This window comes from Periplaneta americana, chromosome 1 (genome assembly GCF_040183065.1).
Source record: "Periplaneta americana isolate PAMFEO1 chromosome 1, P.americana_PAMFEO1_priV1, whole genome shotgun sequence".
In the NCBI taxonomy this organism is placed as follows: Eukaryota; Metazoa; Arthropoda; class Insecta; order Blattodea; family Blattidae; genus Periplaneta; species Periplaneta americana.
In genome coordinates this window covers 141,448,086-141,473,804 of record NC_091117.1, presented here as the reverse complement: position 1 = coordinate 141,473,804, position 25,719 = coordinate 141,448,086, and the positions used below count along the sequence as shown (strand labels likewise).

Genomic DNA, 25,719 nt, shown 5'->3' with positions numbered 1-25,719 from the left:
TAACAGATTTACGACTTCCTATACAAACAATTCTGACCACCCCCTACACAGGTGCCGCATTCCTAGCGATCCCCGATCGCTCAGTGATTGCTACTTCATTTTATTCACAATTGTGACAAAACTCTCTCCACGTGGAGATGAAGAAAAGTCGTAAGTTTTTTGTAAACGAGGGTTATTATTGGTTATTAATAAGCGAAGACAAGATTCTGTTGCGGTAAAGAAATATATTTATTTATGACAACCAATTACATTATAATCCTGTTAACACTCTCGTCAAGAGACTGTGGCCTTAAAGCGTTATAACCGGAGCAGCGCTATAGACGGGAAATGATTTATGAAATGGAGAAAAGATTTAGACACCACTTCATGGGAAACATATCGTGTATTAGTTAGTGCATAATGCAAATATGAGCTCACACTGCACTTACTGCACACTCCACAGGATTCAAAGCTTGACTAAATTTTACAGAAATGACAGGAATATATTGACAGGGGGACTTTTGAATGTTAAAATCCTTTCATACCAAGGAAAGCACCGGTAAGTGCAACTTTCGATAGTCCAGACTGGACGGTTTTTTTCAGGTTGAGAGTGAATGTCTTCCTTGCTCTTGTGGTGCATTGACACTCAGTACAGTCACCGCAACATATTTCTTCATTATGCTTTTAAAACATAAGTTTTCCAATTTGTATGGAATTTTTTACTCATTTCCGATCCGAAAAAAACCGCTACAAATGGGATTTGAAATCCTTATAAGAGGGTAAAATTATGCAGGATTAGCCTATATATGAGGTGTCCAGGGACCGTATAAAAAGTGCGTAATGAACGGGATTGCGTTATAAGTGGAAGGGTATTAACGAAGTTTTACTGTAGTATGGGCAGTAGAGGATGAGATGGCAAAGTCCTTTCCGTGAAAATTCACTTGAGGAAATTGAACGGTATCTATTTATTTGTGACTCGAATGATAGTGTATGACTTTAGGCTTTCCCGGCGTTTGAGGTAGAATAACTCTTCTCGGGTTCTCAGCCAGGTGAGTTAGTCTCGAATGATAGTGTTTTTATCTACAAATCAAGTTAACTCGGATTTGATCCCCGACAAAGATGTCATTATTTTATTTCCATCCCGCAGAGATAGAATATGTGTATTTTCTTATTTCTGTATGTTTTGTCCTTTTTATCTATAGTTTAACGATGATATATCAACTGCGCAGTCGTCTGGCAGTCATCGCGAGATGTGTTCGAAAATTCACCATGGGATTACTTGACATTCGTCTTACACTTGGGGAAACCTTGGTAGATTTTTTTATTTTAGTAGGTTATTTTACGACGCTTTATCAACATCTAGGTTATTTAGCATCTGAATGAGATGAAAGTGATAATGCCGGTGAAACGAGTCCGAGGTCCAACACCGAAAGCTACCCAGCCTTTGCTCACATTGGATTGAGGGAAAACCCCGGAAAAAAACCTCAACCAGGTAACTTGCCCCGACCGGGAATCGAACCCGGGCCACCTGGTTTCGCGGCCAGGCGCGCTAACCATTACTCCACAGGTGTGGATATCTTGGTAGAAACCCAACCAGTAATCAGTCCAAGCGGTAATCGAACTCATACTCAAGTAGGTTATAGCCACGGAGCACGAGTCCCCTTCTTTAATACCTAGATAGTGCTGGTAGCTTTGTGTTGTCATAAATGACCATTCAACTTGGGAGTCTTGCTATTAATGTATGTTATTTTTTTACTAATGGCGGACACTTGATTGTTCTACAGCAGAGATGAGATTAGATGAGATGAGATGAGATGAGATGAGATGAGATGAGATGAGATGAGATGAGATGAGATGAGATGAGATGTGAGGTGAGGTGAGGTGAGGTGAGGTGAGGTGAGGTGAGGTGAGGTGAGGTGAGATGAGATGAGATGAGATGAGATGAGATGAGATGAGATGAGATGAGATGAGATGAGATGAGATGAGATGAGATGAGATGAGATGAGATATTTGTTGGAATCCACAGGGTATCGGACCTCCCGGAGAAAACCCCTGTGTTACCTGGACCACGGGCTTACCCAACACAAGTTGTAAATCAGGGGTACGCCGGGAATCGAACCCGGATCCCCAGAATTATGAGCCCTCTAGTTACTGGACCATCGTGGTGGTCTCTAGTTAAAAATACTGATTTATGTATTATTACAAAAGTAAGAAAGAAAAAAGGCTAAAGACCCAGTATTTCAAGACGTAATCATGGTGATTGTTAAGATAATAATGATATTCATATTGCGGCCAAAGTGGTAGTATTTTTAGCTAAAGATCTAGTGAACTTTGGTTAGATTTCCAACGAAGACGCGTCCTTCTATCTTGGGATTGTGTGTATATTGGTCAGACTTAAATACAGTAGGCCCAGTGCTGTCATGATGGCCATATGGGACCACACAGCGTATGGGAACCTACAATTTTTTAATAAATCGTATGGGGAAGAGAAAATTTTGCCTATACGGAGCTATACGGCGTATGCGTGCCGTAGGCCTATATGGAGATCTACAGAATGTTTCCGAGGTGGTGTTACAAACTTTCAAGGATGATGGCGAAGGGCACATGTATCAATTTGAGATAAGGAACCCTGGTCCGGAAATGACCGAGTCGAAAGTTACAAGCAAAAATATTTCTGTGGAAATGAAATAATTTTATTCCTCTGTACACCTTATTTATGTGTATTTATCTGTACATCTTACACATACTGTATTCATCTGACGTTGTTTACGTTGTCTACTTACAGTATTCCATTCAATGCGCTGTCTGTGTATGTGTACAAGTTGCAGTGTCCAGTCGATCAGTCCTAGTGAAATGGAGGAGTACACGAGAGCGGAATAAGCAGACCTGATTTTCGAATACGGATGAGCCAATGGGAACAGTAGACAAGCTAACAGATTGTATAGGGACAAGTACCCACGAAGGAGACATCGGGCCCATATCATTTTTCCATGACTGTTCCAAAAGTTAAGGGAAGAAGGGCACGTGGTGCCAAATTACAATTTCATTTCCACACAACTATTTTTGCTTATAACTTTCGACTCAGTCATTTCCGGACCAGGGTTCCTTATCCAAATTGATACATGTGCCCTTCGCCATCATCCCTGAAAGTTTGTAATACCACCTCGGAAACACCCTATATATTTTTACACGGAGATCTGTACTGATCTTAGATTCTCATTTGCTGTTCCTAGTATAATTGTCTTAATTGATGTTTATGATCATAAATGCTCCATCGCCATAATTGTATAATTGAAAAACACCAAAGTGCTGCAGATACACGCTCCAAGATTCATCAAAACACGTGTGCATCTACTATGAGGGCTTCATAGGATATTCCTTAAATCAAGCTTATTTTGTAATTATGACAATGTAAATCAAAACAATAATTCTCTAATTTTTATATTAAAATGTTCTAAGTAACGGTTAGTAAGTCTGACTGTGAAACAAGCGGAACAGGGTTCAACTCCTAGTTGGGATAAGTAACCTGATTGAGATTTCTTCCGAGGTTTTTCCACAAACCTATTAATAGAAAATGCAACCATCGCAGTTGAAGAAGCGTCGTAAAATATGTATTAAAAATCATTAAATGACTGTCGAAGAGGTAGAGAGAGAGATGAGTAAAATATATTTCAAGGGAGAAAAATAAAGTGTTTGGCGTATGGTCAAGAAAAAAATTACCATGACAGCACTGAGTAGGCTAGGCCTATATCCAAATCACCAAAGATTCTTACTAGGCCCACAGGTGTCTTCTGTTGGTTCAAAATTCTCACAAGATCAGTGAAAGGACTTCCATAAAGTTGGTGGTGGTGGTGGTGGTGGTGGTGGTAGGGGCGATGCAGCAGCAGCAGCAGCAGCAGGGTTTCTCCCATAATGTTAGCATATCCAGATTTAAATTAGTGTAGAGAAGTGGAGATTAATTACCTTCATCCCTCAGAGACTGACCGTGCGTCTTTTTTCTCGCTTTTTTTATTTTATGTTCTTTTACGCGATTGTCTTGCTAATGTAATGAACAGAGAATCCCGCTACTTTTGAATGTCTGATGCTAGTAAAAGGAATACGTTCAACTCTGGTGACGAAAAGTATCAATGTACGTACTGCACGTGATGATGATGATGATGATGATGATGATGATGATGATGATGATGATGATGATGATGATGATGATGATGGATTACTCTTTGATTCTGAACAGATATTAACTGAGTTTCAAAGTCTATTTTTTTTATTCTCTTATGAGTGGCTTGTTTCCTTTCAAATCAGGGCTAGAGTATCGATCTGAACTCTACAAATTTTATAACTTGACCTCTGTTTGCGAAAGGAAATGTCTAAAATTATCATTGTTCTGTTCCATAACGATCCAGTATGATGCATCGAAGTCGAGTCGGCTCGGATATTCCTCTCGACCAGATGTATGGCAATCCTGCTGTCACCAAATGGCGTCAGTTGGAGGACGTATCTTTATACAATGACCTGACATACAGACAGGAAGTTATCACGATCCCACATGAAACGGAGGAGCTGGCTGCTGAATTCTTCGACGAGTTGAAGCCAGTATTCTACTCCATGAAGATTCTTGGATTGTTTCCTCTTCAGAGACGAAATCCAAGTAAGATTCTTATTGTGGAGTTTATTATTATTATTATTATTATTATTATTATTATTATTATTATTATTATTATTATTATTATTATTGAATCTTAAGATCTCACTATGCACAACATAGGCCTATGTTGTATGTTGATAAGTGAGTGATACCTATATAGGGTGATTCAAAACCCCTGCGACAAACTCTGAGGGGTGATAGATCTAGCAATAAGGAACCCTTTTTTTAAAACACCCTATGTCTTTTGACGCGTCGTTTCGAAGTTACCGGTACAGTTGAAAATGTTTTTGAGCGGGCTATGCCAATGTATGCGAATGTGTGCACCCCTGTTTGTTTGTTGAAATGTTTGTAAGAGACTAGAAGGGTTGTTGTTGTTTGTTTACGTTTAATGTTCAATACCTTTTCCTTTCAGTTCAGTCTAATCATCAATTGGAATGGATGTCTACACTTTTCCCGAGTTAGCCGACATGGTAATGTGTTATGGGGAGAGTCACGGAAACGGAAGAGCTCTCCACATGTACCAATAACAGTTTCAAAACAGAAATCACCTTTACCACACAATGCTTGCTCGAATTTATCAGCGCCTTCGAGACGATGGGTCTCTTCGTCCCCGGTGCATTGGTGCAAGACCGCGTAGACATCCGATTTCAATTGATGATTACACTGAACTGAAAGGAAAAGGTATCGAACATTAAACGTAAATAAACAACAACAACCCTTCTCATCTCTTACAAACATTTCAACAAACAAACAGGGAGCGTCTGGCCGCGATACCAGGTGGCCCGGGTTCGAATCCCGGTCGGGGCAAGTTATCTGGTTGAGGTTTTTTCCGGGGTTTTCCCTCAATCCAATACGAGCAAATGCTGGGTAACTTTCGGTGTTGGACCCCGGACTCATTTCACCGGCATTATCACCTTCATATCATTCAGACGCTAAATAACCTGAGATGTTGATACAGCGTCGTAAAATAACCCAATAAAATAAAAAAATAAAAACAAACAGGGATGCACACATTCGCATCATTGACGTACGCCCTCCCAAAAACATTTTCAACGGTAACTTCGAAACGACACATCAAAAGACATAGGTTGTTTAACAAAAAGGGTTTCTTATTGTTAGATCTATCACCGCTCAGAGTTTGTCGCAGAGGTTTTGAATCACTCTGTATATGACCGGCGGTCAAAACTATCATTCAACATTGTAACGCACTGCAGCCAATTAAATGAAAAAAAAAACATAGGCCTGTGTCTGATTTTCGTTGCGTTTTGCAACTCATCGTATTAAATTGAGAGATCAAATTACTTCACAAATGTATACAAGGCACAAATTAAGTATAAATAAAGGGTTATTCAAAAGTAAGTTACATTTTGAAATAGATATAACATTTTTTTTTAATTGACGATACATTTAGTGGTAACACATATGTGTATGTATCGAACAATGGGATTTGTTCATTTATCACATTAATTTATTTTAATGAACATGATAACATGTTTTGTTTATAATGTTTCAAAAGTAAATTTACTTCTTATTGAATTTTGAAATCACTATCATTGACTGTGTTTTAAAATGGTTTTGACTTTACCTCCCCATATTTATACACCAGCTAAGCGATTGTTACGTAACACGTTTGGTGATAGCATAATAAACAGACATTTCCCTAACACCTGTCCAACGCGTTCCCCTGATATCAATCAAGCAGATTTTTGGCTGTGGGGTTATTTAAAAGACAGAGTTTTTTAACTAATATTACGAGTAAAATATGCAATTTCGCAAAAATTGAAGATATATCACCAGATCTATTAATAAATGCTGTTCACAACATAGAAGAAACATTTTTGCTTGTTGAAGATCATAATGGCGGATATATTTAACATTTAAACTGAATCCAATAATCAATTTTGAATCTTGCGTACACTACTTTTAACACTTGAATATAAGGCTGAAAAGTGTTGAAAAATCTTTCAACAATCACACTCACACACAACAGGCAGAGAAGTTCGAGATGTCGCCGAGATCTAGTAGGCTCTGAGGATGGTGTGATGAAGCACCGAAACAGCTGTAAGCCGCACAGACTTACCTAATTAACACAAGTAAGTCCGCTAGTTAATCAATTACTTGAATCCAATAAACTCCATATCTTTATGAGTATAAGTGTGTTCTTGTTTTGTGTATATCTTAATTCTTAAAAAAGGTTATGGCGGCGAAAATATGTAACTTACTTTTGAATAACCTGATATATCACGTAGGACTTGAGGCTTTTCCGGAATTAGATATGGAATAATTCTTCTCGTGTTCTCAGCCAGGTGAGTTGGATAGTTGCTTCCAAGTTTTAGATGATAGTCTTTGTCATTTTCTTCAGAGATTGAAGTGAAATACCGTATATCACGTTTAATACACTGTATTTATACAGTTGCACTCAATAAATAATTCGCACATATTGTGAATTGAATTAAAAGAGAGGGGAAATGGGAGGAGAAATTTAAAAGGTACGCGAAAACGCGTCTTGCAAAGGACTTCGGGGCTGATTGCAACTAAATATGTGAGCTCCAAGCCTGTTGGCCACTTTTCTCACTCCGGGTTTCGCTGCTCCACTGAAGGAGCTCTAGAAAATTGTGAAGGGGGAAAAGCCAAAAATGGACGTAATCTATTAGGTACCAAATATATGGGGGAGGGAAATGCGTTCGAAGTAATAACTTTATCACACCTTCACTGGCTACACCATCTCACGCATTAAAAATCTCAAAAAATTAATCTTTCTTTGCAGGTGAACCTTTCAGGAGGTGCATTCTGTCTCTGCTGTATTCCATCCTCTTCTATTTCGCCATGAACCTGTATGCATATCATGTCTCTCGGGTCAGGATAGAGTTCATCACATCTTCGGAGGCTAGTTTCGATGAACTCATGTACTCGGTGGTTCACTTCCTATATGTAATGCCTCACTTCTATGTGATCCCGTGTCACTGGAAGGAAGTCACCAAAGTAGGGCGCTACTTCAATCTCTGGTCTGACTTCCAGGTGAGTTCTCCATTTTCACTTCCTTCATTTTATCAATGTTTTAATAAATTTCCTTGAAATTTAAATACCCGATTTCATCATCAGGTGCTAACATGTAGTTTAACACTGGCTTAAAAGTAACACTGGTTAATGGAACAGAATTGAGGGAGTCAGTGAAAGAACCAGGTAGCTTCATTTTAGAACATTCCGAGATAATTAAAAAAAAACTGTTTTAAAAATTCATGTTCTTTCCTATGAATTCAGAACTTTCATATAGCTTGCAGTAAGACATTTTAGAAGTACTGTTCTCCAACCAGGAGATTAACCGTGAAAGGGATGTGCTTACTATTGCGTCATCTATTGGAGCGAAGTAAATAGATAATATTACCGTTATAAAGTCAGTTTAAAAAACATGCGCCCTCCTGCATATGTTATTTCCTGTATGGAGGGATTAAAAGACAAGGAGATTAACCGTGATCTAATTTTGTAACTAGGGTAGTATAAAAATGTGTGTATCAGTGTTATCGTTTGTACTTTGAGAGTTTGCCAATGGAGATGCGTGTACCCACGTGTGTGACCTTATGACATCTTACGACATCAACATTCATTCACGGCATTACTCCGCTGCGTCTCATTCCCCTGAGACTTTCTCCTGGTTGGAGTACAGTACTTCACTTAGAAAATAAAAATGTGTTATAATTTCTGCGTCAAATATCACTATTTTAATGACATGATTATTCTGATTATTCCACCAAAGCTGTGTAGTATAACATATAATTTCAATATTTTTTTTTCCATATGTACATGTTTATTAAGTAAATTGGTACAAAAATTCACTTTTAAGTTCTATACATTGTTTTTTACTTATTTTTAGTAAAAATTTTATTGTTGGCCCATGTTCTGCTTTGTAGACAGTTCTGAAGACAAAGTGACATATTTCATTACCCTTGTGATTCAGAAGTTGCATCTGCTGATGGATTCATATTTTTACAATAGTGTATTATAAAATGGCATGTCACATGGTGGTACATACTGAGATTTCCGGAGCTACCTTGATCTTTCCCCAAAGATAATACACTGGCAGGAAGAGGCAGACCCTTACCAAATACTCTGTAGATACAGTATTTGTCCTTACCAGCTATAAATCTAGGCTATATACACTATACAGTATATGCTGTGGAACTACATGGCTATTTTACGAAATGAAAGATTAATTTTTTTCTACATATGTGAGTATAAAACCTGAAATGTGGAAAAAGTGGAGCTACTTGGTTCTTTTACCAAACCCCTCAATTACTGTTAATGCCAGTGTTATAGTAGTATACAGGGTAAGAATTAACGGGTGGAAGGGGAGGGATTTCCCCCTGTTGGAAAGTTATCCACGTCTCATAAATTCTTATGAACATCCCTGCCAGGGATATCTTTTATCCCCCACATAAAGTATAATTGTTTTAATACGAGTATACTTCATAAAGTATAAAGTAAGCAAAGAAAATAATATTGATGTATTATCATCACCCGCAAACTGACAACAATCAATAACTTAGGAATTACACATCTTATCTTAAGCCTGCTCATGGATATAATTTTATTAGACCAAGCGTTGAACCGTAATAATAATAATAATAATAATAATAATAATAATAATAATAATAATAATTTTATGTATGATATTCTCTATTTATGATTCTAGCCCCTCTCATCAGAAATCTTAATTCACACCCTGGTAGTATAACTCCGTATTAAGTATGAACACTTGTTAATGAAACCGGGGAAACGTTGATCAGTACTTCCTTGGCTTATGTTTGATTCTGTATAATGTTCTTTTGCTTAATTGTTCAATGATCGTCGTCATTTGGTTTAAAAAATTCGGGCCCATATTGTCACATTGAAAATTGTGAGCCTGCAGCAGACATTCATCAAAGGCAAGACTTCTTGGTAAAATTTCATTACTTAAAATAACATAGCGCAAAACAAAACAAGGAAAATACACACAGTCATAGCAGAATGGAACTAATGCTCAATTCCCTGTCGGTAACCGAGTTCGGGTTCGCTAAATTTGAAAGTCAGAATCGCTATCATTTGTGTAAACTAACAAGCAAACATTCTGATTGAGACAGATAAAAAAGGTAATTTTTTTTCTTTCACCGTGTTAATATTGTTAAAAGAAGTGCTTATATAAATTTTGGCCACTCGACCGCAATTACAAGGCCGTAAAAAAATAAGCTCGCCAGGGGCCATTAACATAAAGAAAACACAATTTCACTGGAAAAATTTATTGAAACAGATACAGCGATTGTTCAGCTATTTTTCTACATATTTCCCACCGGAATTGAGACATTTGCCACGTCATGGGATCGACAGAGAGTTGCAGACGGCTGTCAAACGCTGATTCCGATCCCAGGCGGCTGACTTCTACGACATACAAATTGATCCCATGGTATGACAAATCAATTCCAGGGGGGACATATTGATAAATAGCGCAACAACTGCTGCATCTGTTTCAATAAATCTTTCCATGCAATTGTGCTTTTTTCTGTAAACGACTCCAGAGAAAATCACTTTCTGGACGGCCTCGTAATTGCGGTCAGTGGCCAAAATTTGTATAAGCACTTCTTTTGACATTATTAACATGGTGGAAGAAAAAAAGTAACTTTTTTATCTGCCGCCATCAGAATGTTTGCTTGTAAAACAAAAATAATATGCTTATATTATTTAACTGTGTTTTATTCATGAGACAAACACTGAAGATAGTCCCCACTTCCATTTCAAAACTGAGGTTCAACGCTGTATGTTGCAAAAAAAAATGCCTTCTGCTTTTGGCTTGCCTCCAAAATATCGATTTTTTTTTTTATTTTACTAGGTTATTTTACGACGCTTTATCAACAGCTTAGGTTATTTAGCGTCTGAATGAGATGAAGGTGATAATGCCGGTGAAATGATTCCGGGGTCCAGCACCGAAAGTTACCCAGCATTTGCTCATATTGGGTTGAGGGAAAACTCCGGAAAAAAAAACCTCAACCAGGTAACTTGCCCCGACCGGGAATCGAACCCGGGTCACCAGGTTTCGCGGCCAGACGCGCTAACCGTTACTCCACAGGTGTGGACCAAAAGATCGATGCTGTCTTTACTGTGGAGAGAAAAAAAATCATTTTACCCCTACCCCTAAATAAATAATCCTGTATTGTTTCTCCACAATGTCATTGTAAGATTCTTTATCATAATAATCACGGAAAACTAAGGAGATCTATGTCCCCAATAGCAGTGCCTCTTTTTGATAACCGCGTCTGTGACAGAGATAGGCGATATTTTGATTGTAGTACTCAGGATTCTAAAAGATAGCACTAGTCGCAGTATTTCATCAAATACTTCTTCCTCCAGTCACCCAGGGCACTGATGTAACAATGCAGAAATATAATGCGTTCATGAGCTGTACACTGACATTCAAAGGTATCCCGCCTACGATTTTTGATCTTGTAAGCGAACTTCCTAACGGGATAAGTCAGAATCAAAGATATGGAAAATTGACAAACTTTGAAATAGTTCCACTACGGTACTTCACAATAGGTGGCTCCATTATTGAGAGTCGCTAAAAAAAAGTGTCTGGGAAAATGAATATGTAGATTAGGCATAAACTATTCTTCTAATAGACAATATCAATGGTTTCCAGCCAAACTCAGTGTTGTTTTACAATCAGTAGAGTGGAATGAAGTATTGAATTCTATAACATGGGTATATTTATGTACGATTGGCAACAGTGACCATTATCTTCGCCATCTAGTCATAGAAGTAATAACTAAAGAATCCACACTTACACCAACAAATTATCGATCACTATCGATTAGTAGTGTCAGACATTTTTGAACGTCATTGTACGTAGAAAGCCTATAATATTATAAACAGTGCTGTAATATTCTAATGATGTCGATCTAGTATGCTACGCTGGACCATGAATAATGCAAATTTGTCATCAATGTCACCACGAAGCTTGTTAGGAGACGAATAAGAGAAAACTACACAAAGTCACTTTTTCAACCGCTTCCTCATGGGATCTGCTCGGAATCGAATTGTGTCCGTTGATAAGAAACTGGGCAAACTCTTTGTCATAAGGATCTATATAAAATGTAACATAAAAAACTTTATTCCATCATAATTCTGAAACCAGTTTGTGACAGCGAACCTAGATTTTTTTGTTTGTTACAGAAGCAGTTTTTTACTGTGACCGGCAAGCAGCTGTACTTGGGACAGAAGCGAAGAGCTAGGATATGTGTAGTGTTGATTCCAGTGTTGGCTCTACTATTCGTCCTCATAGAGTTCTTCATGTCCTCCGCCAACGAGCAAATTTGGGAGCTTGGATTCTATTGGTACATCTTTGTAATGATACTGCAGCACGTGGCTTGGTGGTGGCTGGTCTGTTCCTGTCTGCGGGGAGCCATTGCTAGTCTATCGACCAACTTCTTCAAGGTAAAGAAGTGTAGCCGTAACTTCATATTGCACATGCCGTTACTCATTCATGCATGAGCAGAGATATGGAGGGGCGCGGAAGGGCAATGCCTGAATATAAGCCGCACTTTTTATCCAATTTTCAACTGCAAAAAATCAGGGTGCGGCTTATATTCGCTACCTACGCTTTTACATACCATGTATGTATGCTCATTTGCAACAATACCGCTAGCGTCTGTAAGCGAAACTGGCGGCATTTCATGACGCAACAATGCGAACTTTTACCTGGCCTTAAAATTGTGTTTAATTATTGTTTCGTGAGCTTGTATATTTCAGCTCAGTTTCAGTAAGAAGTTGGATACTGGTAAGAAAGTCTGTTTCACGCCGATACGAATAAATTTAGAGTGAAAACCATCATCAAGCTAAGGAATTCGGCGTAGTTACGATGCAAGCTTCAAACTTGCAGTTGTACGTTATGGCAAAACAACAACCAACAGAGAGGCCGCAAGAAAGTATGGATTGGACAAATCTAATGTATGACGTTGAATTGCTTCAGAAGAGAAAAATGGAAAAAAGCAGTTTCAACGAGAAAATCGTTCAGGGGACCGAAATGTGGCAAATACACAGTATTATTACACAATTATGTACAAATCTCGTCGTAATTATGCAAATCTAGTTTTTTCAGGTAAAGCTCCCTGTAAAGCAGATTTGAATAATAAGATAATGAAAAATATTTTAGATCTAACGAGATACTAAGAGTAGGTCTATGAAGTACTCGGTGGCGTACGGAAAAGTAGATCGTCTCTTGTTTGAATGAATATAATATTTGACAGCTGGAAATGCCAATATCGTATCCTATTGTGTAAACAGCTGCAATAATCGATATTTGACACTTTTCTGTCCTATTCTTGTGAATGATTGGGTAGCCGAACAGCCGCGCTCTTGCACAAGTACAGCACGCCGCACCGTGAACTTAAACCGGGCTATTGTATGGATGATGGTGATGATGATGGTATGTGAATTAATGATGGCGAAATGAATCCGAGGTTCAACGCCAAAAATTATCCAGAAATTCTGCTTCATTTGGTTGAGGGAAAACCCCGGAAAAAAAACCCAACCAGAATTTGAACCCAGACCCGCTCGTTTCATAGCCAGACGTGCTGACATTACTCCACAGCGGTGCACTATTACTCGAATCATACGTTTATGTTCGCATTTTGCAACATGACTTACTCGATAGAAGATTGAGTGTAAATTGTGGAAATACTTGTGAGAACGAGTTTGTTTAGGACTCCCCTGGGAAGTCGTGTAAAGAGCTGAGGAGATGCGATATGATGTACAAAATAAAACAAGAAGAGCTTCATTAATATATACATTATGTTCTATTTAGAAACAAAAACGTTATCATGATACGTCATAACACAAACAAACACCTCCCACCATAAGAGCAACACACCCCCACCCCTACAACTGACGAATGCAAATCGCAGAATTCAAGTTCAACAGTAGTTCGTGGGACACTGACGAAGACGCAACACCGCGTCGAAACGGGCCGTCTGTCCAGGTATATAACCTGTTTTAATAAATTTTAAAACTTTTTAACGTGTGACTGGACAATTTTAAGTTTTTAACAAAGTGTTAGTGTGAACTAGAATCTATGAATGATGATGATCAAAAACAATGTTGAACATAAAAAGAAAAAAATTGTTTCAGAAATTCTGCAGTGCTTGGGAAAAGTGACATAAGTCAGTTTCCACAAACCTTTTTTGATAATTAATGGTTTATATAGATTTGATTTTTTTCTGTATGAATTATTGTAAAGGGAGAAATACTTACGTATTTTTTTTCCAAGCGAGCAGATGTTCCGTAAGTTGTCAATAAATTATCAAAAGAGGTTTGTGGAAACTGACTTAAGTCACTTTTCCCGAGCACTGCAGAATTATAAAGTAAAAAATAATAAACTCTTAAATTTTTCATAGCATTTGCAACCTCGTAATTTGTTTTTAAATAAAATAAATAATTTTCTCGTCTATGACTGTCATCGAAACAAAAGCGAAAAATATCCTTGATATTCAAATATGTGTGTGCGCGTGCGCGCGTCTAATACAGAGCTCAGATTTGAGAAGCTACTTTCTGAAAAACAGGCACATTTATGGCATTATTAATTTAAATATTAACCTATTATCTTTCTTTGAATACATTTGACTAATGAATCACAAGCAAGAACCCACATATAACAATATTACATAATCGTATATAGCATATCAAAGTCACTTGACTTACATTTCCAATGTTGATACACTGCTAAGAGAACTATAGCCCTCTTGTTGCCAATTTAGCTTTTTTCAAGCTAAATCTAGCTTTTTTATGTTTAGCTTAGCGGCAAAAAAAATCCATACCGCTTAGCGGGGTAGATTAGCTTATTTCCTTCGCTTAGCAGGCGAGAAGCTTCGTTGGTTTAATCCAATTTTAGATAAATTTATTTAATATTATATAAGTATTAACCTAAAACTATTGATCCTGGTTGCATACAAGAAGGGATCAAGTGATGGCTCACTGAGTAGCCTACATACTTCACATAGCCTACATCGAATAGCAGAGATATTTCCGCCACTGCAAGTACTTCTTCACTGCTAATGAACATTTAGTATCAGCCACCGGTATAGCTCAGTCGGCTAAGGCGCTTGCCTACTGATCTGGAGTTGCGCTCAGGCGCAATATCTGGTTGGGTTTTTTCCGAAGTTTTCCCTAAACTTAAGGCAAATATCAGGTAACCTATGGCGAATCCTCGGCCTCATCTCGCAAAATATCGTCTCGCTCCTCAATTCCATCCACGTTAAATAACCTCATAGTTGATACAGCGTCGTTAAACAACCAAGCAAAAAAATAACTATCCAATTTATTGATCTTGTTGATCCTGACAAAATCTCTATTTAAATCAGGTAATCATAGTTTCAATTATTCAATATTAAAGCATGTGATGTATAATGAAAAGTATATATAAATAAATTTTGAATTGCTTGAGTTTAAAGTATTTTATGGAAATTAACTTTTTTTTCGCTCGAAAATAACTTATATTTAAGTTTCGTCTAGCGGGATTCAGTGATAGCGAGTTGGCAACACTGCTCTTGTACCCTGCGCAGTAGATCAAGAGCACTCAATCTACCTATAGGCCTATACTTACTCTATGGTGCATACTTGTAGAAAGGTTTCTTGGTGAATGTTACTTATGTCCCGCCCACTATAGGAGACATAGGCCAGTTTTACACTAATCCTAAACATTTAGTATAACTTGTTGCTTGCGTAGGCAGTCTTTTACATTAGATTTGCAAAAATTGGTTTATAGCGCAACATTGGCAGTGATAAAAGTGTGAAATATTCGGGTGAAACGAGCGTTGAGCGACTTCCGCCGATTTTGGAATAGACACCGACGCACTTGAACTGCCAACTTAAAAAACAAAAATTTACACTCAATCACTTTCACCTTCATCTTGACGGGATAATAAAAGCCTAAACTAACCTAACCTAACCTAACCTAACCTAAGTGCGTCAGTGTCTATTCCAAAATCGGCGAAAGTCACTCAACGCTCGTTTAACCAATATTCGTTCAATGGGCGCTGGATACTCTACATTGACCGTGCTTTGTATACAGCTGCAGTATGCTGAATATGCCTCAAAGGAAAACTTTATTTGTTTGAGGCTGGTTCACATAGAGGTTTATGTACAGTATATGAACTTGTGTGTGAGGTTTGTGATAATGAGACGGAATTTTCAAATTCCAAGAGACTTAAATTCAGGTCACCATGAAATTAAAATGAGATATATATGTATGGTTTGCACTGCATTGAAAAGGATACGCTGGAGGTGAAATGTCTTGTGCTGTGTTAGACTTACTACCGTACCATAAAAATGTTGTACATTAACGAAAACTGTACTTGAGGCTGTTGAAAATGTTGCCAAGTGAATGAAAAAGGCAACTTTAGAAGCAGTGCAAGAAAATTATGGTGATAATGAACTGTGCTGCATTTGATGGTACCTATGTAGCAGAAAGAGGAGAGTGAATGTTCCTGCTGGAGTAGGAATTACCATTGAAGATTACGAACCTTCATCAGGCAATAACTTGCCTGAAACTGCTAAAACCTGAAGGAAAAGGAAGAGGAGGTATCTTACATCCAGCAATGATAGTTCTGAAGCCAGTTCCCATGTTTCATACATGGAGACTTCAGAGTGACTGGACTGAAGGACGAGATGATAACGAAAGTGACAGACACTCTCATACAACTAACGGCGAAATTTCTGAAATGCTAGCACTGGACAAGTGACAGCCAGAGGTTAAAAAAAGGTTGTTTCATGATTGTTAGAGTTTCTTTGATTAAAAGAGACAAATTCAGACATTAAATAGCCCAGGTTTAAAATGTTTCTCCTGAGAAAAAAGTGTTGTGATGGTGTCTAATACTTGAGAAAAATGAAAAACAGATTTTTTTCTCTTGTACGGAGGAGGAGCCCCAAGGCTAACACTGCAGCCTGAGGTTTATTGTGCTTACCACTCCTATTCTGTGAATGATTGGATAGCCAAACTATCAGGCTCTTGTATAAGTACAACATGCCACACCATGAACTTAACCTGGGCTATTGTAGGAATAATGATGATGATGGTGATATGTGAATTAATGATGGCGAAATGAGTCCAACGCCGAAATATGTTGTTGTTTTCTAATGCCAGGCGTTTGACAATAAAGTCATTTGACCTCTTGCACTCCAATATTTTTCAAAGATATTATCATGACCAGCCAATGAAGCACAGATTTTGAGGTGTTCCGAATCCATTTCTTGGTTTGAGTTGCACAATGGGCAGTTAGGGGACTGATATATTTCAGGACTATGCAGGTGTTTAGCCAAACAATCATGGCCTTTTGCCAATCTAAATGCAGCTACAGACGATTTTCGTGGTAAATCGGGAATTAACTGTGGATTTTGATGCAGAGAGTTCCATTTTTTCCCTTGGGATTGTGTTATCAAATTTTGTTTGTTGAAGTCTAAGTATGTAGATTTAATAAATCTCTTCACAGAGTAATACGTAGATTTAGTAACAGGTCTGTAAGTAGCAGTGCTGCCCTTCTTTGCTAAAGCATCCGCATTCTCGTTTCCCAGGATTCCACAATGGGATGGTATCCATTGGAATACAATTCTTTTATTGAGTGATATTAATTGAGAGAGCATTTTAGTTATTTCTGCTGTTTGAGATGAAGGTGTGTGTTTAGAGACAATTGATAGAATAGCTGCTTTGGAGTCTGACAATATAACTGCATTCCTAAATTTATTGATGTGGCATAGAAGATTCCTGAGACATTCGCTTATTGCAATGATTTCACCATCAAAACTTGTTGTTCCATATCCAAGTGATCTATAAAGTGAGAAGAAACAGCACGTAACACCTGCACCGGCACCTTGTTCTCTGGAGATCAAGGATCCGTCGGTATATAAATGAAGCCAGTTTTGTGGAGGGTACCTAATATTAATTGTCTCTAAAGACAACTGTTTCAGTATTTCAGTGTTTACTTCGGATTTCAATATTTCTTCTGTTAAATTTAGATTATATTCTATATTTAATAGAGTTAAAGGGTTTGGTTTAATTTGTAAGTTTTCTTTTAAATTCGGGATATTGATTTTCTGTTTTAATTCTTGAACAATGGATATGAAACTTTTTTGAGTTTTCAATCTACAGATAGGACTGTATGAATTCCAATTGTTTCCTGGTAATCTGATAAGTTTTTCATATTGAATCAGTGCTTTTCTTCTATTGTCATTTTGATACTGTTAATATTAGTGAGGAATCTCATAGAATCTATTGGAGTTGTTTTGATTCCACCAGTAATGAGTCTGAGAGCTTGGTTTTGAACATATTCTATGTCGTTTATGAAAGGTGAAGTAATTAAAATTTCTCCGCAGTATGTCAGCACTGGCTGTATAAACATTTTGTACGTAGTGTTCAAAGTATTCCTAGAGCATCCCCATTTCTTTCCTTCTAGTCTTTTTAGAAGGGAGAATCTTTTACGAGCTTTTTCAGAAATATATTTCAAATGGTTGCTCCATGTTAACTTACTATCGAAAATAACTCCAAGATATTTGGATTCATAAGTTCTAGGAAGGTGTTGGCCATTGTAATTGGATATTGAATTCTCTTTCTTTTTTACCGAGTGAAAATATTTGGTAGATACTTTTGCTTAAATTGAGTGTCATCAAATTTGATGTATTCCATTCATGTAGTCGATTAAGAGCTTTAAGAGCAGAATTTTGAATTTTGTCTCTATGTCTGTAAGATCAGGAAGTCCACAAAACTATGTCATCTGCAAATAGTGCTGTTTTCATAGGGAGGGTAAGTCATTTATATAAATATTGAATAAAGTTGTGCTGAGGACAGCGCCCTGAGGTAGACCTCGATATGTTTGTGTGTAACTAGAAAGTGAATTATTGAATTTAGTGGCAATTAATCTTTGACTAAGGAATTCTGATATCCATCTGAACATATTGCTGGAGATACCTAATTTCTGGAGTTTTAGTAATAATTTATTTCTCCAAACAGAGTCATATGCTAACTGAAAGTCAATAAATATTGCCAAGGCATCTTCTTTCTTGTTAAAACTGTCTTTTATTTCTTGGCCGAGGCATATGACTTGTTCATTGGTAGAGTGTAGTTGTCGAAAGCCAGCTTGTCTTGGTGATAAAAGATTTTGGGATTCTAAATACCAAGTTAATCTGTTGGAGATCAACGCCGAAATATAACCAAAAAATGTACTTCGATTGGTTGAAGGAAATCACCGAAAAAAACTCCAACCAGGATTTGAACTTGGGTCCACTCGTTTCACGGTCAGATGTGCTAACCGTTACTCCACAGCGGTGAACTAAAAACAACAGGTTTGTTTGGCCTGAGGAAGCAGGTAAGGGCACTGTAGACAAAGCTGAAATTGATCTTCTTCTATCAAAACCCGGAATACTGAAACGAGACTACTTTTTTTTTTCTATTTTTATTTTAAGGATGATTTTGAGGGTTTTGATTTGTATTAATTTGTGTCTTTTAATGATTTTTCAACTTTGGGTAAATTTGTCATTAAATATGTTTTTTTTTATAAATTACCGTACAGGAAGTAGGCTAATTAAAACTTTTTTTTATTTTTCAGTCTTCAAAGAAAATAATCCTAATTAATATTTGTCATTTTCTTATGGTCAGAGTTTGCTAATTATAGTGTTCAAGTCTATTTGAACTTAATATTCATTTAAGTAGAAATAAATTATGATATAGTATCCCCAATCATTGGATAAATTTGACCACGTAGTTTTTCTCAAATGCCCACCACATTAATAATAATAAAATTGATGAGCAACTCCAACTACAGGTAAATTCTATTTTAACTAAAAAATTTTAAGTTACAGGTACAGTATATCAGTGGGCTTCCTTTCAGGTTATGATAAACTTTAAAACTGTTCAAAGTATTTCCGTTTTATGGTATCTGATTTGTATGAAAGAGAATAATTCCGCAGAATCTCAGGAAATATATAAATGTATGAAATCATGTTGAATGCAGGAGTAGGCGGTATCTGTAGAGAAGTTTTCACTATCCTTAAAATGATACTTATACTTCCATGACTACTGCTGAACCTGAGAGATGTTTCTGCATGCTAAAAAGAGTGAATAATTTTCTAACAAGCACATTGTTACAAACTATTTTGCTGCCTTAGCAATGTTAAGTTACCGGTACGTAGAAAAAGCCATCGTTCATTTTAATGCTAAAATGATCCATAAATTTTGTAATCGCAAAGAAAGGAGGCGGGAATTAAACACTGACGTTTCTCAAACTTATTAAACTTAATGTAACAAAAATTTCTGAAGCTCAAAATAGGACACTTACTATGGTAGTACTGCTACAGCTTTGCAGAAACTGCCTTTCCTAATCATACAACATTCTGTATCGCAAATAGAAATTTAATTTTCTAATTTTAAAATAATGTAAACAAAATGTAGACATTAAGTGTTCAAGATTTATCATATCATATCATAAACAGAATAAAATTGCGTTACTCATACTCCTAACACAAAGCACAAAATTACAGCCTACTCATAACACTCAAATTGTGCATATTTTTCTGATGAGTGAATTTTCATAAGAAGTTTCATATTCTCCTTCCAGAAATTGTAGAAAACAAGGAAACTATATTTGAAATTAACTTTGACTTCATTATTGTGTCAAGCTTGTTTTCTCCGATGTCTATATTTTATTCATTCAAATTGGGCATATTTCTCAATAAATTGAAGAAAACAAGGAAACTGTATTTAAAACTAACTTTGACAATTAAAAATTCCTTCATTGTGTCAAGCTTCAATTTTATTTTCTCCGATGTCCATATTTTGTTCATTGTGGCAAAATCTCTTTCTACATAAGCATTGTTTCCAGATAGATATAAGCCATATTCTACAATTTTAGCAATGTTTCAAAATAGCAATTATTAAAACGAACGGGACTAACAGGCATCCCAACAAAAACTGTTGGGACACCAGGACAGAAGATAAATGGGTTTGTCCCATCCAAAACAGGACGTTTAGTCACATTATTTATATGTTTCACACTTTTGCATTTTTCATACTTATGCGTTTTTTTTCTGAAGTTCCGGCAAAATTCCTACACTTTCCATGTTAATTTATTTTGGTTATACGTCTTTTTTTTTTTACAAGAAGTATAAGAGTGGATTAATCTTACACAGGATAGGGACCGATGGCAGGCTTATGTGAGGGTGGCAATGAACCTGCGGGTTCCTTAAAAGCCATTTGTAAGTAAGTATATGATCATATTTTAAACCCCAAAAGATACAAAACGTCATTTATATGTTTTAAATCAATTTTTCTCGAAATTAGGTTTGCTATGAATATCTAAGAACGCGAAAATATAGCACGTGTTCATTGCTAAGATGCCACCCACTTCGAAATTCATGGAAATTCGAACCTGTAAATGCTTGCCTCCAACAATCTTGTGCCCTTTGATGATTCTGATACTGCTTTAGAAACAGTGAAACATTTTGTAATACAACATGATGTAACTGAATTTATCACAATTTGATGGCATTGTTTATTCATTAAGAGCAAGCAGTCCAAAATAATCTACTTTTCTTTTTTTTTTTTTTTTGTAAATAATAATGTTATTAAATGATTACCACTATTATTGAATGAAGATAAAGAACAATATAAATCTAGCAATACAAAAATGTCGGATCCAAATGAAATTGCAAATATATTTAACAAATATTTTATTTCAATAACCTAACTGTTAACCTTAACATCCCCCAAGATAATGTTACTAACAGTTTAGATTCAAGTATTGTAATTACAGCCAATAACTCCAACATATTCCAATCTTCAACTGAGGCAATTTTCCTAAAAGTATGTGATTGATTCTCAGCCAATAAATTAGTACTAACCAATCAATTCCCATTTAGACTTTGTGAGGCACATAAATTTTGTTCATAACAAAACTTGGCTTCCTGACACTGATATAGATATCACTTATGGTGATAAAAGTCATTTGAGTTATTTTCAGTTATATATGTCAGTGAGGTTCCTTAAAATGTTTTTCATTTCGAAACTTCAATATTTACTCCCTTTGAAAGGGTGAAGGGTGTCACCTACTGGATATTATGGGTGGGATTTCAAACAATCTAGTTGTTTATGGTAGGTACAAACATATTGTCTAACAATACAGTGATCTCAAATACACCATATAACATACATAAGTACGTAATACAATTGTCTTTTTTATATCTGAAATACTGGTACCGGTATTATAAAAAAGTTGAATTCATTAATTCTACCCAAATCCAACCTCGCAAATTTCAACCGCACTAATTAACAACAGGTCTCTAATAGAAACAACAACAACCAAATTCCTTGGCTTACAAATCGATAATATACCGGTATTAAGTTGGAAAAATCATATTAAAGAAATTACCCCAAACTAATTTCAACATATTTTGCTATTAGATCTATGCAAGAGACACCAAATATCAATACTTTGAAAGCAATGTACTTTGCATACTTCCACTTGATAATGAGTTTTGGAGTGTAACTAATTCAACAATTCATAGTATAAATACTCGTAAAAAATGACTTTCTTACTCAATTGTCAATTCTATCGTGCTGTTAATAAGGAGTGTGTGTGTTATATGGCAGTAAAATTTTTTAATAGCCTGCCTATGGATATAAAAATTAAAAAAAAAGTAAGATTATTTAGGTCTAAATTAAAGAAGTGCCTAATTTCTTACGCTTTCTATTCTGTATGTGAATGTATAACATTCAATAACACTGTATGAAGATTTCTGTCTTGTATTAAGTATCGATACTAACCTCTTGTGTTATACTAGTATTTTGTAAAACCCTTTTGTATCAGGGGCGGTTATTCAGGTGAAGTAGGTGAAGTGTCACTTCACGTATTTACGTGTAAAACACAATTTTGTCTCATATTAAGAATTAATTCCAGTTATTACTGATACCGTATTTCTGAAATAAAAAAAAAAGTTTCCTTTTCAGTCGTTATAACCAGTGTTTAGCTGTATAAATACTACCTGTAACCATCCGCTGAATAGAATAATGTCAACTGTTACGAGCGCCGGGCGGTGACTATTGGAACTTACAATACTGTAAAGGTGAAATTATTTGGGCTCCCATTCTCATACAGCACTTGATTTCCAAGGTAACGTGACGTCACGCACAAAAGAAAGATTGTATGAGTGAAGTGCGTTTCTGAGTCTTTCAGTTACGGAGAACTGTCAGACTTTTTGTAGGCGGAGTAACCAGTTTGGAGATCTAACGGTACTAATAACAGAGAAGGGGTAAAGCCGGTCTCCAAGGCTGGGGGCTATTGTTTAGGGGCTGTGAAATTTTACAGTATGTACTACCTGGCTCGAGAATAGTATCCTCATTTCTTGTTTCCAAGCATCCACCCCTGCAGTGGTAAATTAGCTGGCTCTATGTTATTTTATCAGGAATAAATCCCACATACATTCGCAAAGTTTAAAAGTTGTTTTCCGCCTCGTGTAAGCCTATTATTTTTTTTCCAGTTTTGTTCTAACGCTTGTATTTGAAAGTTTAACGCGCGCATAAATGTACGCATGTAGTTTAATATTGTGTACGTATATATTAACTTATTATTTAATGTATTTAGAATATATTAGTGATAAGTGTACATAGTGTATTAATCCTACATCATAGTGTATATTACATGTTTAATCACTATAGTGCTATTATACAAATACTTAGGTACCAGTACATAGAAAATGTTGATTAATGAGTGCGAAATATGTATCCCAAAAATGACACGGTTTGTAATTTATTAGAAATGTCATTTTGTAGACTTAAATATGAGGATAAAAATGATGTTTTAAATTCTGGACGACCTACAGTTCCATTTGTTATTTGTTTTAAAAAGTGCTAAGAAAATACAGAAGTTGTATAAAATAACTTTAAAAAATTCTTCTGATGAAAGAAGCTTTTCTGTTTGAAGAGACTGAAAATTTCACTCGGAATGCTACATCACAGGAGAGACTTTCATTATTAGCCCATAGCTTTGCATAGAGATATACTGTCCACCTTCAGTTAAACTCAGACATTTTATGAAGACATCATAGACAGGTTTGCTGCTTTAAAATGTAGGAGGATTGACTTGGTATGCAAGAAATTGAGTGAGTCCTGAAATAAATTAATTTTCCTGTTTGCATGTGTTCTAGAACTAGTAAAATTGTACGTAGTTTACGAATAGTAGGCCTACTCATTATATTGGTAAAACTGTTCATGCATTTGTGTATGTGAACAGCACTTCACCTATTTTTTTAAGGCGAGCCGCTACTGTTTTCTATATATTTTAACTAGACTACATACATACAAAAGTGTTCTGCCCAAAGGCAATGTAAACCCAGCATTCTCCAATCTTTTCTATTTTCTGCCTTCCTCTTGGTTTCCGCATATATCTTAATGTCGTTTATCATCTGATATTTTCTTCTGCCCCTAGCTCTTCTCTCGTTCACCATTCCTTCCAGTGCATCCTCACCAAGACTGTGACTATGACTATTTCAATTGTTATTAAATGTCATTTCAGTTAAGCCTTCTTTGAGTCTATAATAGAGCACTCAAATTTATAACACATGTTCCTGAAGAATTACGCTGACCATATTTTCGTTTTCCCAAAGCAAGATGCTTCTGTACGGCATAAAAATGTAGAAGCACTTGTACACTTTAACGATCAAAGCTTCAATATCTATTGGAAGACATCTACTAGAGGTTGTAGACAATTTCAGACAATATGTGCCTCATAGGCAACACCAACAGTGTTCTTCAAACGTGAGAAAACATTATTTTAACCTTGACGTTTTACACCTTCAAAATTGATTGTTGCAATTATCGACACAGAATCCGACCATTTTAGTAGACAGTTTGTGTTTTTAATGACAGTGTTAAGTAATTCCATCACTATTTCCGATGTTTCAGCAAGGAGTGTTTCAACATCCAAAAGCTCAACCTTTATTCCATCTTCAGACATGAAGTACCTCACGACAGGCAGAAATTTAATTTCTTTCCTATGTGTTGTGTCTGTTGTAATTGTATGTGGTAGTGGTCTATCCAAAATCGAAGTGGACGTGATGCAGATCGATTAAAATATTCTGGAGTTGAGTGCAACATTGTTATTTTTATAAATTTATTTGTTTTTCTATTTTACTTCCCTCCTACTCACGACAGTGTACAATAGTAGTAGTAGTAGTAGTAGCAGTAGCAGCAGCAGCAGGAAGAAGAATTTGCTTCCTGACCTGATGCCCATGTTTAATTCCCGTTTTCCTGGGACAATTCATAAACTGGCCGGGACGCTGGGACAGGACTTTCAAACTGGAACTGTCCCAATCAAACCGGGATGTATGGTCAGCCAATGAAGAATTAACATTATTTATAGAAAATCTTATATGCTTAGAACAAAATGTAGTTCTTATATTACATTTAAAGCTGCATTTCAATCCAGAAAATTTTTACAACATGACTTACCTTGTTCTCCCCATATGATCTTCATTTAATAACATGTGATTACTTTACAAAAAAAAAATCAATTATTTTGGACTATTTCAGTTTTCTCATTTACTCAGTACGCGTTTTTTTTTTCTTCTGACCCCATAAAACGTGTAAACGGAAGTTTTACTGTATCTATAGCATTTCGTAACCTTAATTGTAGTTTAAAATTAGGCATAATCTTCAATAGCAGAAGCATCACCAACAAGAACCAGATCAAGGATTTGTTACGGTTTCAGCTTCAATGCAGGTAAAATATGTTGTTGTTGTTGTTGTTGTTGTTATCTAATGCCGGGCTTTGGCAACAAAGCCATTAGCGTTCTTGCTCTCCAATATTTCTCTGTGGTGGGTCCATCAGGTAGAACTTCACAGGTTTGTAGATGATCTTCAGTCATTTCTTCCTCTTTGTTGCATAGAGGGCAATTTGGATTTGTGTAAATTCCTATTTTATTCAAGTGTCTGGCCAAATAATCGTGTTCTGTAAGCAGTCTGAATTTTGCTACTGCAGATTTACGTGGGATTTCTGGAATAATTTCTGGTTTTTTTATTAAAATGCTCCATT

General features: G+C 36.3%; 1 protein-coding gene across 2 annotated transcripts in view; it reads left to right on the top strand.

Moving 5' to 3' along the window:
- The window catches only part of LOC138701578 (gustatory and odorant receptor 63a-like), a 91,539-nt gene that overhangs the window by 54,383 nt on the left and 11,437 nt on the right, over positions 1–25,719 (top strand). For both annotated transcript variants that reach the window (XM_069828612.1, XM_069828621.1), the window contains 3 exons: positions 4,383–4,627; positions 7,392–7,642; positions 11,825–12,085. In XM_069828612.1, coding sequence (XP_069684713.1) covers positions 4,383–4,627; positions 7,392–7,642; positions 11,825–12,085 — 757 coding nt within the window. The remainder of the gene's footprint in view (positions 1–4,382; positions 4,628–7,391; positions 7,643–11,824; positions 12,086–25,719) is intronic.